Source organism: Misgurnus anguillicaudatus, chromosome 8, assembly GCF_027580225.2.
Source record: "Misgurnus anguillicaudatus chromosome 8, ASM2758022v2, whole genome shotgun sequence".
Lineage (NCBI taxonomy): Eukaryota > Metazoa > Chordata > Actinopteri > Cypriniformes > Cobitidae > Misgurnus > Misgurnus anguillicaudatus.
In genome coordinates, this window is record NC_073344.2 from 13564717 (window position 1) to 13583700 (window position 18984).

General features: G+C 37.6%; 2 protein-coding genes across 7 annotated transcripts in view; one reads left to right on the forward strand and one right to left on the reverse strand.

The window, feature by feature from the left end:
- scn8ab (sodium channel, voltage gated, type VIII, alpha subunit b) overlaps positions 1 to 13594 on the reverse strand; it is a 71755-nt gene extending 58161 nt beyond the window's left edge. For 5 of the 6 annotated variants that reach the window (XM_073870334.1, XM_073870335.1, XM_073870332.1 and 2 more), the window contains exons 1-5: positions 13440 to 13594; positions 9369 to 9706; positions 3981 to 4100; positions 3573 to 3661; positions 2171 to 2299 (exon numbers count right to left, since the gene is read on the reverse strand). In XM_073870334.1, the coding sequence (XP_073726435.1) occupies positions 2171 to 2299; positions 3573 to 3661; positions 3981 to 4100; positions 9369 to 9650 (620 nt within the window). In that variant the 5' untranslated portion in view covers positions 9651 to 9706; positions 13440 to 13594. Of the gene's footprint in view, positions 1 to 2170; positions 2300 to 3572; positions 3662 to 3980; positions 4101 to 9368; positions 9707 to 11717; positions 12111 to 13439 lie in introns of those variants that run through there. The other variant, XM_073870331.1, reaches the window with a different exon arrangement.
- Positions 13595 to 15834: 2240 nt separating this feature from the next.
- LOC129451054 (thiol S-methyltransferase TMT1A) lies at positions 15835 to 17438 on the forward strand. Its single transcript, XM_055214107.2, has 3 exons — positions 15835 to 16410; positions 16782 to 16867; positions 17180 to 17438. The coding sequence occupies exons 1-3, from the start codon at positions 15916 to 15918 to the stop codon at positions 17325 to 17327; spliced, it is 729 nt and encodes a 242-aa protein (XP_055070082.2). The 5' UTR covers positions 15835 to 15915; the 3' UTR covers positions 17328 to 17438.
- The last annotated feature ends 1546 nt before the right edge of the window (positions 17439 to 18984 follow it).

Here is an 18984-nt window from a genome sequence, read left to right on the forward strand (position 1 = left end):
AGAAATAAGACAACTGAAAATATTATCTCCAAATAAATTGCAAGGATGGAAGGTTGTTGGTTCAAAACAGGTTATGCTCAATCAACGGCCTCCGTTATAAAACACACAGACTCTCATGCAGGTACACATTTGTACCTAAAGAGTCCATATTAGGATCTCAAAAGGTACATATTGGTATCTCACAGGTACATATACCTAAATGGTACATATAAGCAGTGTTGGGGGTAACGCATTACAAGTAAAGTGCATTACGTAATAATATATTACTTTCAAGCCTCAGCCACGTAAGATAAAGCAACGCAAAAGAAACTTAAAGTAACGTAAGTATTACTTTCCATAAAAAGTAACTAAGTAACGTACTTTTTTAACTTAATATTGTAATGCATTACTTTTAAAAGTAACTTTCCCCAACACTGCATATAAGTACTTTTTTAAAGGGTACCGTCCTAGGGACAGCTTTTGTAGTTATTCTGAGAGGGCTTATGATTGAAGCCTATGGGGCAAGGCAGTCCTAAGGGTTGATTTGTGACAGGTGAACGGTCCCTTTCTGGTATTCTTGAACATATTACTCCAAAAATATGAGGTTTACGTGGTTATGACATACATTGGAAGATTGATTTATAACTACATAGAGAATATTTGATCGTACTTCCGTCGGTCTTAGTACACGATGTAACTACAGAAGAGTCAAGTTTTAAATAGGAAAAATATCGAAAACTCTTTGGTCATTTTTATGTGCGATGCTAATGGTCTAATCAGATTCAATGGATTATGCTAAGCTATGCTAAAAGTGGTACCGCCAGACCCGGAGATCAGCTGAATGGATTCCAAAACGGTAAAAATCAATTGTTTAACTCTAGGGGAGCTGAAAAATGAGCATATTTTCAAAAAAGTGGAGTGTCCCTTTAACTTGTATACTGAAACATTTCTTTATTGTTAAAAGTAATGATATATGAACAATATTACTGCAAAAAGATCCTCAACACATTTATAATATGTTCAACTTGCATACATTTCCTAGTTTCGGAAAACAAACAAAACACACCCTCCAGATTTGCCATTTTTAAGGACAATGATGGTTTAGGACCATTAATTGTCTATATCTAATGCAGACCATTTCCTAGATAAATCTCACATAGGTTTATTTTTATTTAATAGTATAACTTCTTAGAAAGGTTTCTTTTAAAATATGGAAGGGGAAATTTGGATCAAATAGAGATGCAAAAATAATGACTTCATACAGGTTTTCCTAACACTTAATCTTGGATGAGCCAACGTTGTTACACAAGTGTCAGAGAGCATTGTTTTGATTTGTTGGCTCTGCATACACTGTCAAAAACTTTGGGGTGGTACCCTCAAAGGTTCATTTTTGTACGCTGGAGCATACAGTACATTGAACTGTTGTACATTTTGGGGTACAACACTACACCCCAAGGACCAATTTTGCACCAGTTAAATGTTAGTGGTACAAAACATTTAACTGTACGTTTAAAGGTACACAATAGGTCCTTAAAATACAGTAATGTACCCAAAAAGGTACAACATTGTATTATGTATTTTGTATACCTGTAAATGTACAAAACGGAACCTGGGGTAAAATAATTATAACTTCACCTTTCAAAAAAAAAAAGATGTATAGATACAGTATGTATAGGTAATGTAAAAATTGAATTGCAGATGAATTAAAGGTAAAGAAAGAGAGGAAACCACTAGTAAAAAGGAACAAGAACAGATATCTCTGAGATATCTCAACTCCCAATCACAACCTGTAAAGACATCATGCAGAAAAAGCCTCACACATATTCCTCTGTGCAAGCTTAACATTAGGGTTTAAAGTCTATCCCATGTAGATAGAGGTCATGGTGCTGATTTATCTTTGAATTTAAAGGTTCACAGACCTCTACAAAGATACTGTGCAAAATCTATGTCTCTTAAGAATGCCAAACTCAGACAGATTAAATACTAAACACATATTTCTGCTTTGATTGTAAATAAGCCAATATACAAACTAGAATTATAAACTGAACACCAGCCTTGGGAACTTTTCTGCCCCTGAAGCTGATCTAAACTCCCCTGTACGTTCATGCTACACATCTTTAATCAATGTATGCATAGCCAGTATCATTTCAAAGGTCCTTTAATCCTTGAAAGACAGTAGGTTTATACATATGCCATAGAGATGACCATGAAATCCAGCCAGTTCCATGGGTCTCTGAGGAAGGTGAAGCCGTCTATACAGAAACCTCGAGCCACAATTTTTGTGAGTGACTCGAATGTGTAGATCCCCGTGAAAGTGTATCTGATAGAGTGAAAGAAAATGAGTCCAAGTGTGCAATATTTAAAAATTAACTTTCATAGCCCATCTTCCCCTGAACAGTTTGACTTTTTTTTTGCTACCTGTACTCTTGAATTTTGTGTTTATGGATCTCCTTTTATCTACAACCAATTTCTAGCAAACTCATACTCGCATATTAACAACATTGGCTGCGTTTACACCAATTAACATGCGATCACCGTAATCTGATTAGGAAGATTGGATCATAAACCAATCGGACATTGCACAATTACACTTATCAACATCAAGTGGCTTCTGTATCTGGATATCTGATCTAAAATCTCTGTTTAATGCACAATATTTTAATAAGTCTGCAGTGGAAAATGGCCTGCGATGCAGAGTCAACCAGAAGTGGTGGATTTTCAATCGCAGGAGATTTTACAAATCTCATAAAATGAGGAGACTGCAATCAAAATGGTAAATATAAATGAGAGATGCAACTATATATAAAAAAACACTGATACCAATTATTCAAACTGATATTATACATCGATTATACACAGAGCTCAAATTCATTGCATTTTCCTTTTCTCTTTTGATTGACAGGATATATCGTCCATGACTATCGACTGTTTTTAAACATTTGCTAAAAATGGCTTTTAACAACTGTATGAAACCAATTATTGGCCGTTATATCAGTGCATCTCTAATGTAAACATATGCGTCTAAAATTACTGTCAGATGTGGTGGGAACATTTTGCATCCTTTACAAACAATAAATGGATGTGCAAGTTTCAGGTGTATAATAAAAATAAACTTTCCACTAAGAGTATATGCAATCTCGGTTTCTAGACAACCTTTGGAGAAAGGAAGAGAATAACGATAGCGGGCAAGGTTTGGTTTGACGTTGACCTGTGAATGCAGATACGATGGCTGGATTGAGTACAAAATCAAATCACAATGAAATCCAATTACAATGCGTCCTCAACTACCTCTGCACCAGAACACACAGATCAGATAACATTCCGATCAGAAGCGCATTTACGCTTGCATGTGGATAACATCCAGACATAGTTCACATGTACAGAAAATGCAAAGTGTAAACGCAGCCATTGTGTCTTGATACTTGCCCAAATTAAACTTGAGCTTTTCATATTTTTTTACATTTGGATTTGTTTTTATCTTTTCTGACTTTCTGCATGCATTTGCCTGATGATACTGGATATAATCTCTTAATTATACATAACATAAATAGAATGGAATAAAATAATTGTAAAGAATAGAGTAGCAAACTTACTCTACTTGTTTGGACCATTCTGGAGGATTGCTTAATGTCATGAACACGCAATTCGTCAAAATCGTACACATGATGATCATGCTGAAAACTGTAAGAAGTAGTTAAGGAAATTCTGAACATGTTCACTTGCATAATGCATCATAGCATGTTATAAATAACAATTAGATATAAAAAAACAATGCAACATCATGATCTAGCTGAAAGTGAATAAAAATAATAAAATGCAAAATCTTAAAAAGTGAAATTGTATACTGATACAGAATAGCTTGTACCTATTACAAACAGTACTACTCTTTATATTGCTTATAACTGGTGTTCATCATGAACTGAAAAAACTGAATAAAGCACAAATCAGAAAGCAGTTTCAACAAAAACATCTAGCAATCTCTAAAGGCATTGAAAAGGATATGAGTGTATCAAAATTTTAATTGCTATTCGCCTGAATAGGTTAAAAGGGCTAATGATATATAATGAAGGCGTGGCACTGAAACGGAAGATCGTTTTTCCTTTGTTAAGCACTATAAAGGTCTGAGGAGAAAAGAAGAAAGGAAAAAGAGAAACAGACTTTATCCAAACATGTCAGTCTTCAGTTAAATCTTTCATTAATAAGAAAAAGAAAAAATAATATAACCATATGTGACCCCGCCTGTTAAATCCAGGCTTAAGTCTCATAATCGAATAATGAGATTAAAAGCATCAAAGTTTGATTTCACCCACTGATTTAACTTAAATTCATGGCCTTTCTCAGTTAATATTAAATATATATATATATATATCAAAAATTATATTTTCACAGAATGTTCTTGACAATTTTAAGTAGAAAACACTCAAATGACTTTAGCTGGGTTTTCAGACGGGTTCACATCTGAGAAATAGCAATAATAAATGTACTTTACTTGAGCTTTGCACCCGCATTGAACAAAATCTTGCAAAATATGACACATTTTTTGAATACACCGACAAATAAAGGGGTCCAAGATTCACAACAACACGTATGTTACACTGAGGTCAAGAAACAAGCCTGATGATTCAAAGCCACCGAGGGAATTATTTACGTGAACCAAGCTAAGACAACCGCAGTGAGCTCTGGCAAAGAGATAGAGCTCTTACAGGAACTCAGACTGTAATACTAACGCTAATGCTAACCGCTAACACTGCGATCCGTCAGATGCAGAAGTGCTGACTCCAGATTGTGTGTGTGTAGGGGGGGGTGTGATAAAGGTGGGTCAAAAGCCCTGCACAGCTCCACTGATGCCATGTAATGTAAGAAAAAAAGCAAACTTCCCCATCATTAAACAAACACATACACAGCAGAGTCTATGTGTGTGTGTGTATGTGTTTTAAGCAGTGCATTCACCCACTCAAGGAAACACCAGCGAGACGCGCAGATGAGAATCTTCCTGAAATCTAATTAGATTAAAAATAGACAGCTGTCTGAAGGAGGACATAATAAGCACCCTAACCTCAAAATACATCTACGTCTATCTGTTTTCCACCTCCTCGTCTGCAGCATCCGCTGTTATCATTTCAAGTCAAGTACTGTAACATGCTCAACAAAATCATAAATGAAAAGCAGCGTATGTCAGTCAAAAACACTGTGTCCTCTGATCTAAAGACAGCTGTCATTTCGGGGCACAGACAGCAAAAGCTGTGAACAGCCCATGTGTTACTGAATACCGAGCACTGGTTTCCCCTGAGTCTCTCTCTCGCTCACACACACATACACACACACAATGCGACAGACTGTGGGCTTCCTCCACTGGCGGGAGCTCCCACACTGCACTGCTTGCTAAGGACGTAGCTGCGGCTCTTTCTCTTCTGCTCACAATAAATATCCTGTCCTAAATATCCAGATCTTTCTGTTCTTCTCCAAGTCTTCATATTCTATTTATGCATTCTGCAGACACTTCAATCCAAAGCAACTATGACAATCATGAGATTACCTGTGACAAGAGCATAATGTCCTCACTCAGCATCTAACAAACATATTACAACATAAAGAAGTCCATCTTTATCCATAACATCATCATATAGTTTCAAAAATGACCTTGAGCCTTGTGGCTCCACACCTCAATTCAGACAAATGTCTAATGGGTTAACTTCAGAAACCTCATGACTATATGAAAGATCTCACTTTCACGGGAGGTCATGCGGATGCACGGTAGTGAAATGAGATGTAACAGATACATGCCGAACCAATATCACACTTGCACATGCATACATTCCAGTCTGTTGGTATAAGTGAAAGCGTAAGTGATATGCCGCAAAGCTACTGAAAATTTCATCATCTACAGAGAGGAGAGCCAGAGAGACATGAAGACGTTAACAAGAGCGGGGGAGGAGGATGAGAGCTGGGGGTGGAGGGGGGTTTCAGTAGTGGTAAAATTGGATATAGCATCACGGTTGCACTTAACTCCGAGTACATCCGATCTACTCTACGTCATTCAATGCACTTACTGTAAGGCCTCAAATGAACACCCCTTCTAAATGCTATCTGACACTTCTCCACATTTATTCACATCTATCTATGTGTCTGCCTGTCTGTATGTCTACTGTAGGCATCTGGGTGATTCTCGCGAAATGAGACTTATGAGGTGTCATGAAACAAACCAATTTTGTTGTTTTTTCCACATTTAAGAGGAAAATTTTCATTACCGCAACGTGTCCATGACTGGATTTGGGTTCTTTGACATGGAAATATTTATAATTAAAAAATCTAAAAAAATAAAAAGTTTAGTGCATGTTACACTATAAACATTTAAAGAAACATGTGGTATTTGGTGATCATTGGTAAATAAATGTAGAGACAATGATAAGGATTATAAATGTGTCCAAGATCAATTGTCTCATCCTCCGCAACAATTTTCAATCATTGTTTAAGCCCACAAAGAAGTAACATTTTCAAAAAAAATTGTTGGAAGGGACATAATTGACTGTGACACTCAAGATGGCTACCAGGTAACCAGATCTTATTTTTTCTCTCCAGATAAAAGTTTAAATTTTGTTTGTCATAGTACCTAGACAACTTTTTAGTTCTCATGACCGAGACATGAGTTTGTAAATGCATATATTTAATGTAATATATCATGTTGTGGTAATGATAATTTTTTATAATGATAATCTAAAAAAATTTAATAATTCTATAGGAAATATTTTTAAATCCTGTAAAAATAATGGTTATAGTAAGTTCAGATATTAATTTATATGTGCAAAAAAAATTGGCTCCAAGGGCTTTTTAAAAATTCTGATGCTGGACACCTTCTAAATCTGAATTTCGTGAGAATCACCCATCTGTCTATCCAGTCATATAAGTGTGTTCCTGTCTGTCAACATACAAAAAGCTCTATCATTATAAAGTACTTTAAGTATGCAAAAGACAATGCAGAAAATATATTAAGGTAAGGTACATACAGGAATATGTGACACTCCTTGTGAAATCCAGACTAAAGTCTCATAGTCTTATTTTGAGAGCATCAAAGTTTAATTTCACATTGATTTCAATCTTTGACAGTCTTCCACGGTCAATATTAAAGATATCAAGGTTATATTTTCACAGAATGTTCTTTACATTATGTAACAGGATTTTAGGTAGAAAACACAAAAAGCTGGGTTTCATAGGCAGTGTCACATATAAGAAATGATTGGGAACGATAAAAAAATGATAAAAGATAATAGACAAAAACAAATAGTTTATCTATCTAGCCATAAAAAACTGTCTTGTCTCTAGAAGTCACACACACACACACACACACACACACACCTGGGGCAAACAGAAAGCTGCATTTAAATTTTACATTTACATTTATGCATTTGGCAGACGCGTTAATCTGAAGCGACTTACATTGCATTAAAATACATAAATTTTTTACTACTACGTGTGTTCCATGGGTTCGAACCCATTACCTTTTGCGCAATGCTCTACTACTGAGCTATACAGGAGCTGCATGGCATGTCAATTTTACATAATAACCGAATGGGCAGCTCGGACACATCCCATATCTCACAAACATACACATGCAAAGTCAAGTGGCATCGGGCCTTTCTGTAGGTTTATACACCCATGACATTCTGAATGGCTCTTTCACCTCACTACTCAAGGGACCAGCAGAACTGCAACCCTGCACTTCTTCACTTCCTCCTCCCTTTCCTCTTTTTATTCACTTTAACTCCTTTCTACGATACAAGAGCACTACTGTAAGCTGCTGCAGTTATTGCACCCTCGCACAGTAGAGAGACAACACAAAAAAGATGATGTGAAATATATGGAAATGGTCATTCCAGGGATGAGGGATGACAAAGGCAAGGTACGAAAAACATGTTTCCTTTGCTTTTCTCATTTTCCCCTTATCATATGAAACATGCTACACTCTGTCCAGTTATGTAACACACACCGCTAGTGAGTACCAAGGACATGCTGATGCGGCTCCTTTACTCATACACACACACACACACTACATTGAGTTTGAAGGTCATTTCAGAAGCAGGTAAAGAAACAGAAAAGATAGAGATACAGGGAGTGACAGGGAAAGTTTTGCTGTTTAAGCATCATAAGAAAAAGCACAGAGCACATCATCTATACTCTCTCTGTCACTTGATAATAAATAAGAATGATTTAAACATACAAGACCACACAAAGAAGCATAACTGCAATAAATGTAGAACAATATTGTGAATTGTTTGGTCACGCACGCCACGCGCATAAGCAAAACACAGCAGATATGTCAATGGCGGTATACTAAAAACGCTAGACATTGATGTTTCACTAGCTGCTAATACTAATCTTAATACAGCTGTATAGGAGTGACTTTTGAGTTTTATTTACATGTACAAGACTACTTTTATGTACATTTCATGTGGTATATATGGCAACTTTTATGTGTATCGAACTATATGCAATTTAACGTAAAATAAAAAGCACACTGTAAAAAAAACGGTAAAAAAAACGTAAAATTCCGGCAGTTGGGGTGCCTTAAAAATAACGTAAAATAATATGTCAAATACACTTTTTTTGTAATTTCACAATAGAAACGATAGCATTAGCTGTAAACTATGAAACTTTGTAGTGCAAATTCAATTTTGACGACTTCAACACACAAAGCATCTAAAAATGCTGACGACGTTATAATAGGAAAAACTCGGCAAATAAAAGCCCATAGGTGAAAAAACTCTGCTAGTAACCAAATCTATGACTTTTGAATGACTTCTGAATTACCAAAGAACTATTCCACCTATCTAGAATTCTCACCAGCCAATCTGCTTGTTAAGTCTGACGTCATGCAGCACTTCCGGGTCCAACCCATCTCAAATGCCACAGAGAAATAACAAAAAAAATCACGCTAATATACAATCGCATTGCAAAACTGCCAAAAACATCTGAAAAATCTGAGGATGATCAGACTCATGGACGTGGATTTTTACACATTATTAATATATTCCTGTCGGCAATTCCGTAAGCCTGGAGACTGCTGTGTATACTGAAAGTTTATAAAATTTTCTTAAATGTGTAATATGAATAGATAGTGCTCATACACGCTGTTTGAACAATATCCTCTTTTGAAATAAATGGAGACTTGGACCCGGAAACAGTATTATTTACGTCAACATGACTTAACAAGCAGATATAACTCTCTCTCTGCACATCCCCAAACCTTTCCACCACTCCCTGTTCTCTGGTTCTCCCAGAAGCTGGAGAGCGAAGCAATTGGAACACCTCCTCTAAATTCACCCTAGACAGGGCAACCACATTCCACCCGTCCATTGGAGGATGAGTTTTACCAGGGATGATACGGGACTCACTTTCTGGTTCATATAGTAGGGGTCAATGTCCTCCAGGGGCACGGCCAACATTTTCGAAGGGACATCCCCATAAATGAAGGGCACGCTCTTCCCCGCTTCCAGGTCGGTGTTGGGCTTAGGTTTGTTCTCGTCATCGTCGTCACGGTGACTGCTGTCAGATCTTGGCTTAACAGGCTTCTTCTTTTTCTCCTCGGCAATTCGCTTCTCGATGTTGGCCAACGACTCCGGGGTGAATTTTTTGAAGCTATCTGGGCCTGGAGGTGCGAGCAGCTGCGCGGCCATATTGTCATCCTGCAGCAGAGTCCTCTTTATTTAGAAGCCATTCAGGACAGCCAGCTCTAGTAAGAGGAGGGGAGAGGCAGGCACCCAGACAGATGTACATAGGGAACAATGACAAAAGAAAAAGAACAGATGTTATAATTCTGTAAAGTTCACCAATTACTAAGAAAAGACTTACAAACACAACAAACATAAAACTATTCTTGATTTTTTTTATATTAGCGTGTGTTGTCAGTTGATGTCTTATTGGGCCCTGTTATTCGTCATCCTCTTTTGCAGTTCTCTCTCTTGTTGTTTTCTTACTCTTACACACACACACACACACACACACACACACACACACACACACACACACACACACACACACATTCATTACATCCATTAAGAAGTAGATGACCAAGCAGAATAATACCAAATGCGCTGCAGCACTAAAGGCTCAACCTGTACGTGTGTGTCTGTGCGTAAGAGGGAGAAAGAGAGAGTGTACATTAGTGGGAAAGGTCATAAATGTATTACTGCCCTATCAACCCTCGAAGATGACCTGGATTATCTAACTAACATTGCAGACCAGTCCACAATGTCGTCAAGCATATTCATTCTAAGGGTTCAACAGATAAACAGATATATGTAATTGCGCTATACATACTAAAATCTCAAAAGTTGATCCAGTTTGTGGATCATTTATTACAGAAATGTCCCATTTAAGCCACACTTATTTTTTCATTAGCTGGTTTAGACCATAAACATTATAAGCCATTTTATAAACACCAACTCTGGTACCAAGTTATACAAGCGGTTTCACTTGATTTCAAGAAAACTACACACTCTTGGTTTAAACTGCAAAGCCTTGTGGGATATTACATGTTATGCCATCTCATTAAAAACACATTTGGGCAGTGAATACAGATAACAAACAACATCGCTATGTCAAATATGTTTGGGAAAGAAAAAGAACATCAACAGAAAGTCTAAACTTGGGCCCACATACAGCTGCCATGAAAACATCATCAAACAAACTCTTTACTTCAATAAACCAGAATTATTTACACATGCACTCTTTTTTTAGCATATCTTCAAGATGTTATTTTTTCACTAAGCTTTCAGCAACTTTGGCTTTGTCCATGAAGAACAATCTGATTTAAAATGATTTATGACGTGGTACATAAAAACCCCGAATGAGATCATACTCTCCAGTCTTTCAGGTGTGTGTCGACTTAGCTCCAACCCTATCGAAACTGGGCTATTACTTTTCCAGAATGTCATCCTGCAAGTCTGTCCCACATTTACACTTCAGTGACCAAGACTGGATACACAATTGATCCTTTTCAGGGAAGCAACATTTTTAAAAAAGCATATGGGCATAATGTCCAAAGACACACAATCTTTCCCTCATGTTCTTTTCTGATAAGTGCATCATTCCCATCACATGTCAACTACAGTAAGTGTTATATGACAAATCTGTTTTCTTAAGCATAAGCAAATTCTGGATTTTTTTATGATGTCCAACGCTGAATCCCTGTTCTCTATATCCTTAATGACACTGTGTGTTAATTATTTATAACCCAAAAACTGATTCAGTTAAGTCAGCACGGGCCAGATCAATAGTAAAGTGCTCACGACCACGTGACATAATATGTAAGGCGACTGCTTGGCCGTTTAAATACAGAGGCATCAGCTAAAACGAAAATGAAATTTCCCTATCAAAGATGAACTGTTTGTAGGAATGAAACAGAAAATAGACAGTATGACCGACGTGCCTTTTTTTTGTTACACGAGGGTTTTGTCCATCCCAAAAGTCTCCTTTCAGAGATACAGTGGAAACGCCTCACCTCAAGGTGATACATAAACGACACGCTGTGTCCAAGAGACAGGCCCTGACAACTCATATCCACAATGACCTTAAAATGCTTTTGGTTTTCTCTCAAATGCTATGGAAATGACTTTTAAATGTATTTTTTTTATTTTCAACTGCCTCAATCAAAGGTTGAGCATTAGCAAAGTAAAACAAAAAGCTACCGGATAACATTTTATGTAAAATGATCGATGCCAGTAGACAGGTAGGCTACTTACATGGCTGAAAAGCAAAGTCATTGCTCACTCTCCTCTTTAAAATGTAAATCCCGTACCGCCGTGAAGATTCCTACATATTCCCGTTATAGCCCGGAAAAATATGTAGTTTGTTTTAGGAAGTGTCTAATAACCGGTAAAAGTCCACTGGCGTTGAGACACTGCCGTCGGTTACTTGACTCCTCAAGAGCGCTGTTCTTTTCAGTACCGCTTGGCGCGAGCAGACGCGTGTCCTCTAGTCTAGGTGATAAAAAAAATCCAGATGCCGCCTCAACAAACCATCAAATGTCCTGACTCCTATATCTTTCTCGTATTTGATTCTGTGTCTTTAAATGATAGTGAATGTATTCCTATCGGTAGGCTACTAATGTTCAGTCGCTGTACATTAAAGGGGTGGGGGGACTGTCACGAGGAGGACCCTCCCCTCAGCCTGTCCCGTGTGCAGTTGAAAGGCCATAAAATTGGTTTAATAACCATCTCTTTTAAACCAAAACAAACAAAATGAGAGCAGGCTCTCACGTTTAATTGCAAATGTGATAAAATAAGTCATTTTTTTTTTATTTCCAGATGTATGTTTTGTCCAGTAACAAACAGACAGGTAAACGTATTTGTACATGCAATTTACAAATATTTTGTGATTCTATAATCACACTTCTCTGCTTTGCTTTCTATTTGTTCCATATATTTACCAATTCTCTCTTATTTTAAACATTTTAGTTTCTTACAAGCTTGTGCATGCAATGCAATAAAAACTATGAATACCGACCAGTATCCAAGTTTGTTTGCGATAATTACAACATCTGTATGTTCACGCGTGGGCCCCACGCTCTCTACTGAAATACTGCAGTGGAGCTGAGCTCGTGTGAAGGCACGAGCCAGCGAATGAACCTGTGAAATATCAGTCATTAGTCCAAAATCTCAACCCCACCGACGACTCAGACAGCCGTGCCTATAATGGTTTTCAATAGAGAGCTGCTATTCCGCAGGGTTTAATATCATTTTTATGTGAACACTTGGTAACATTTGGGACTCCTGTCCGCTTCAGCACCACACCCGTACAGTCTTACCGTCCTCCCTCTGATTTAACCCGCAACACCGCACACGTTGAGGCACATCATTTAGCTACGAGCAAATGAGAAGTGTAAATTCCGTTATAACGATGAAAACGTAAACGCACCCATTCTAGGGAGTCCAGCCCAAATAAGTATGGCGAGGGTGACTCGAAGGGAGGGGGAATGCAGGCGCAAGGGGACATAAAACTGCCACATTAGTGATTTTGACATGTTACGTTGCAACGCACTGTCACAAATTTCATCTGAAAGCTTACTATAGCGTCATGCGTCGGTCTGTGTTTTCGCGAGGTAAAGAAATCAATACAATAAAGTTTGCGGAGGTCTCACTTGCCTGTCCCATCCTATGCGTATATTCTACATTTCGATACAGACACTCTCATGTTATGTTTTCGGCGCCAGGCCAACACCCTCATTTACCTCAGTCAGACTTTGCATACGATTCATTTGGCCAGCACTATAACGGTTAGTAGTGTCAGGCGTGTAAATTGGTCTTTTCCTGCATTTTCTGCAGCATCTGCGAGCAGAAAAGATGCTGAGCGAGAGAGACCGCTCTGCGGCAGATGAGTCCAGGTATGAGGCATGCTCAGAATGGGTTATAAACACCTGACAAAAATAAAACGCTGGCGCTGTAGACAAGAGAAAGTCTACTTACTTTATCCGCATTAAGAGCGATCCATGTAGATACTGCGTGACTAAGGATGCTTAAAAGACCCAGGAGAAACTGCGGATGTCGCCATATTGTTGCCGCTATCTTCCTTCCCAGTGCGTACGGCTAGCCTGCATAATTGATGACTCTCAGCAAATTGTTAGGGAGCGTCTGCAAGTACCCTACTTCCGACTTCCGTACTGACCGAGGAGAACGCTGCAACGTAAGCAAAACGGCGCTGAAAGGGAATATCAATCACCATGTTAGCTTAATTGACCATCCAAAAATTCCTAAAATCTTTAAATTTTCAGAAATCAGTTGTCTTCAAATTGCCAAATTGTCTCAGATTTAAAACCAACAATTAAAGTTGAACTGTTAATTAATGACAAATTAATTGATTAATTCTACTGTAGGTGGAAAAATACATTTCTTTAATTTAATCAGTTCCAAAATTAGCTGACTGTGTAACAATGAATAGCCTGTAGTTATGCACATTTTAAGATGTGAAAAGCTCTTCAGATGCTAAATAATATTTTATTTGTAGTTTTTCATGCTTCATAACCCTTAGTGTAATATAGACCATTTCAAAAGATGTAAACAACACTGGTCCAACTTCCTGTTTCAGTTCTTTAACACTAGATAAACGTTGGGATAAAATACAACCAACATATAGAACTGAATCAAAAAGTTAAACAAACATCTTAAAGATGTGTGAAATAAAAAAAACAGTCACAAACTGAAACAGGAATTGTTTCTGGACCAGCATTGTTTACATCTTTTGAAATGGTCTAGGCTACACTAAAACAAAATATTGTCAGGTTGTTTCAACCCATGGTTGGGTAAAATTTGGACAAACCTATCCATAATGCTGGGTTGTGCCATCCCATTTTACTTTTTCAAAGTAAATTAATGTACCCAACTTTTGTTTGAACAGGTTTTAGAGCAAAAATGTTAGGTTGTTTCAACCCATGCATGGTGGGGTAAAATATTGACAAACCCAACCACTACCAACAGAGAATTTGTCCATATTTTAATAGTTATTTTAATCCAATGTGTAACACTATAAAATATTTCAATATTTCTACATCAGCACACATTAATTTCATTTCAATGCCATTGATCAACTGTTATTGTACCATCATACAAATATGTTACAAATATGTTACATGTAAACTTTCTTGGGGTTTTGCCTTATTTGAATTAATGTTTTCATAAAAAAAAATGTTTAAACGTTTTAAAATTTGAGGTCAAACACAGAGTCACCAGTGATAGTGAAAGGATATTAAAGAACATGGGCAAAAAAATATAAAATACACTGTAAAAAAAATTCAGTCAAAATTACAGTGTAACTTGCAGCTGGTTGCCGGTAACTTACCCATAGATTTAAATTGATGCTATTGCAAGAGTTTGTTCAAAGTTAAATAAATTTTAAATATTAACAACACTGTAAAAATATTCTGTAGAAATTACAATGGTATTGCAGCTGGTTTGCCGGTAAATTACCGTAGATTAACATTTATTTTATTTACTGGCAAGAGTTTGTTCAAAGTTAAATAAATTTTAAATATTAACAAGTCTTTATCTTTACAGAATAAAACTATAAAACTAACCAGCTGCAAGTACCACTGTAATTTCTACGGAATTTTTTACAGTGTAAAATGGTAAGCAAATTAGTTCAGGTTTCAATCAACTATTTGTTGTTTTGAGTAAAGTGGTCAGAATGGCTTGGTCATTGTTTGTACTTATCGGGCTGATTCATGCGGGGAGGCTGGTTGAGATGAAACAAATGGTAGGTGGTCAGGGGTTGCAGGCAGTTGTTAATCTTCCTCTAATCCTGTTAGACCGTGCAATAAGCCTTAGACTTTTACCCTATTGCCAACTCCTCCTTCTGGGCCACCTGAGCATCTTTTGTAGTCCTCACTGATGAGCATCAAATGGATGAAGTTTTGCTGTGCAATGTGCCACAAGCCGCTGTGTTTGGGCACTGTCCTTGGTGCTGAAGTTCCACTTTGAATTTGATCCAAATGGGGCAGTGACGTCTTAACATGATCTTGCATGCCGGGCCAATATAATTGAAATTACCAGAGCACAGTATTATTATTTTGCTCAAGGTGTAAAGATTTGTAGTTTCTAGATAGGCTTGCAAGTAATACAGGAGCTCAGAGCTTCTAAAGATATTACTGTAAACCTAATCCTATTAAGTAAGCTTTAGTGACCATGGAGGACTTTAGGAATTAGTGCCTTTTTTAAGACAGATTGATAGTTGGACAGACAGAAGGATTGGCCACAAAGGTTAAACTGTAATGGGGAAATTGGACCCTGGCACTGATTCTTTATACACGGACGCCACCTGTAGGCACATTGTCCAAATTGTATATACTGCACTCAGATGTAGGCATGGTAGTCACATGGTATTCGTAGCAACTGCCCTTTCGTTTATGAGAAGAAGGTGCATGTCTTTGCGGCAGGATTGTTGTTAAAAATGACGTTTTTAATGCACGCCTGCGCTTTCTTCGTTAAATGTATTACCTTACCGCTTTACGTAGCAGAAACGGTCGGACTTTTGTCTTTCTACAAACGCGTGTTTCCTTTTATCGTGTCTAGATGTGCGGCTTCGTACAATGACAAAATGAACGATAAGAAAAGGGAATTATTTCGAAGCTTGTCAAAATTTTACCCAAAGAACGGTCCTCTGCGGATCTTGGAGGTGGGCTGTGGATCCGGGGCGAACTTTGAGTACTACCCGACTGGCTGCAAACTTACATGCACCGACCCGAACCCACATTTTCGAAGCTATCTGGAGAAAAGTATGGCGAAGAACGACCACCTCGTGTATGACAGCTTCGTTGTCGCTTCAGGCGAGAATTTACAAGGTGTAGAGGACAACTCGGTGGATGTTGTGGTGTGCACACTGGTTCTGTGCTCAGTTAAGAATGTTCACAAGGTTCTGGAGGAGTCGAAGAGAGTTCTTAGGCCCGTAAGTTGATCACAGTCAGTAAATCAACATGTGTCCATTTCATTAATCTGTTGTATTTCTATTAATAACACCAAAACATGAAAACACTGTGGTGTTACAACTCCATGCCCTTATTAAAAACTAAAATTCATTAACATTTTCTGACAGTCAATCCAACGCATTACATAACTATCAGTGCTCTTAGGCACATATAGATAGCTAGCGCAACAGCGGAACACATGTTTGTTTTATATCACCTGTCATTATGCAGAGTATTATTGTTTTTAAGTGCTTTAAATACTGAAATACTGAGAAAACCTACTCAAACCACATACAATTGAGTCGGTTATGTATAATATGCTTCACAGAACGTTATTTTTTATCTTCTTCAGGGTGGAGCATTTTTCTTTATGGAGCATGTTGTATCTGACCCCTCAAGCTGGATTTACTTTTTTCAACATGTTCTACAGCCTTTGTGGTAATATGGAAATATATATGATAGGCCTATTTACAAGATCACCCTTACATAAAATTAAGGTGCTTTCTGTAGGAGGAATTCAGGTAGATTGGGACACTGTTCCAATTTTCCTGAATCAATCCTACTGTGGACTTTAGAAATGTACAGTGTCAAATTTAGAGCCTGATGTTAGACTTTGGTTGGTGAAAAGTTATATCTGCACTGTAAAAAGTGAAAGTTGGATACTTAAACAAATTACTTCAATTGGTAACAGCCTTAGCATTCCTGAAATTAAAAGCGCTATATCTTTATGTTTAAATGTATGTTTGTTAGGTACTATTTTGGGGATGGTTGTGAGACAACTCGTGCCACTTGGAAGGATCTTGAGGCAGCTGGCTTTTCAGACCTGCAGCTACGCCATATTCATCCTCCTCTGTTCTTTATGGTCAGACCTCACATTGTTGGTTATGCCGTAAAATAATGAAGGTGCATTTTGACAAAAGGGAAACTTTTCAAGTGTATTAAATTCGTTTTCTTGTTTTGTTTTAGAAATATAATTTTGTATCAAAGAGTAAAACAGTTAATGCCAAAACTGTGTTATGTGTCTTGTTAACTTTATCTTGTTTACACAAAGGTGCAAAGTTCCTTTCAAGGAGTCACGTGACTCAGCAGCCGTATTTGTAATGCCTCCAGGATTAAAAAAATGCCATAAGCAACTTACATAAATTGGAAGAACAAGTAAAGATCAGAACAACAACAGTAAAACAACAATTAATTAATAATTAACATTAAAACAAAAGCCATGGGAAGATTTATGTTCACTATGACTTTACCAACATGACAAATGTTTAACAGAAACGAAGAATGCATAAATATCTTCAGTTGATAAAACAATAAACCTAACCCTAAACCCAACATCTCACAGGATTTAGGTCGTAGCTGTATCATATCACGAAAGAACCATTGTTTTTCATCCTAATCCTACCCCAAACCTAACCCGAAACTTCACGAGATTTGGCCGTAGCAGTATTTGGTTATTAAAAAACTGTTAAAGGTGTATTGTGTAACTTTTAGAAGGATCACTTGACAGAAATGCTATATTAAACACATACATTAACTATATTATCAGTGGTGAATAAAGACCTTACATGATGAGCTGTATTGCTTTTATTACCTCGGAATGAGCTGTTTTTATCTCCATACACCGCGGGTCCCCTTACATGGAACCCATCGTCATGTTTCTACAGTAGCCCTAAACGGACAAACTGTTCAATAGACCACATTTGGCCCCTACGTTGCTTCAGATGACGATGTGTCCTATGGCGGCTACCACATGCGTTTTAACAAATTAAGGGTGAGCTGATGGTTGCAATTTGCAATTATAATATATACTGTTTTTGTGTTAGCAAAAGGACTTACTTTTGAGTGCAGAGCGAAAGAGTACGCACCCACAGATATGCAAACGCGAAACGGAAGTGACGACTGTTGCCTGGACAACGCTGTGATCCTTAAAGGAATAGTCCATTTTCTTAAAAGAAAAATCCAGATAATTTTTTAAGCATTTCGTCATTCTTTTTTGTTCGAAAGCCTGTCCACGCCCCCTGCAGGTGGACATCGATACTGCAGTCTAATATCGGTTGAGTGAGTGCTACTGTGTTTTGATGTCTGTTTAGAAAGGCAGCAGACTTTTTAGTTATTTTTTTTCATTATTCTGTCTGGTTTGTGCGTTGGTGAGAAAAAAAGTGAGTATACTGATTTCATGCAGCCGCCATCTTCAAATCGAAAACGAGGCTCTGGTGGGAAGAAACCTGGAAGTATTGCTGTGAATCACATGAGAGTTGCGAATGCGATGTAGTCTTCACATCCTGTAGAGGGTATGCACATGACGTCACCTTCTGCGAAAGTGACTGCGGTTACACCCACTGAGTGGCAAAAGACAAAGCGGCAGAATTTGTGTACAGTGTGAAATCAGCGAAAACACAGGGAAACGCATCTAAATGGGAAAAAGCTGTTGTGGGATAGACTGTCCTAACAGATTAAACAAGAATTCGGAGCTATCGTTTTAGAGACTGCCAAAAACACAGAAGGGAAAAGTAAATAGATCGTTCATGCCAACGTACATTGACCACAGGTGGGTT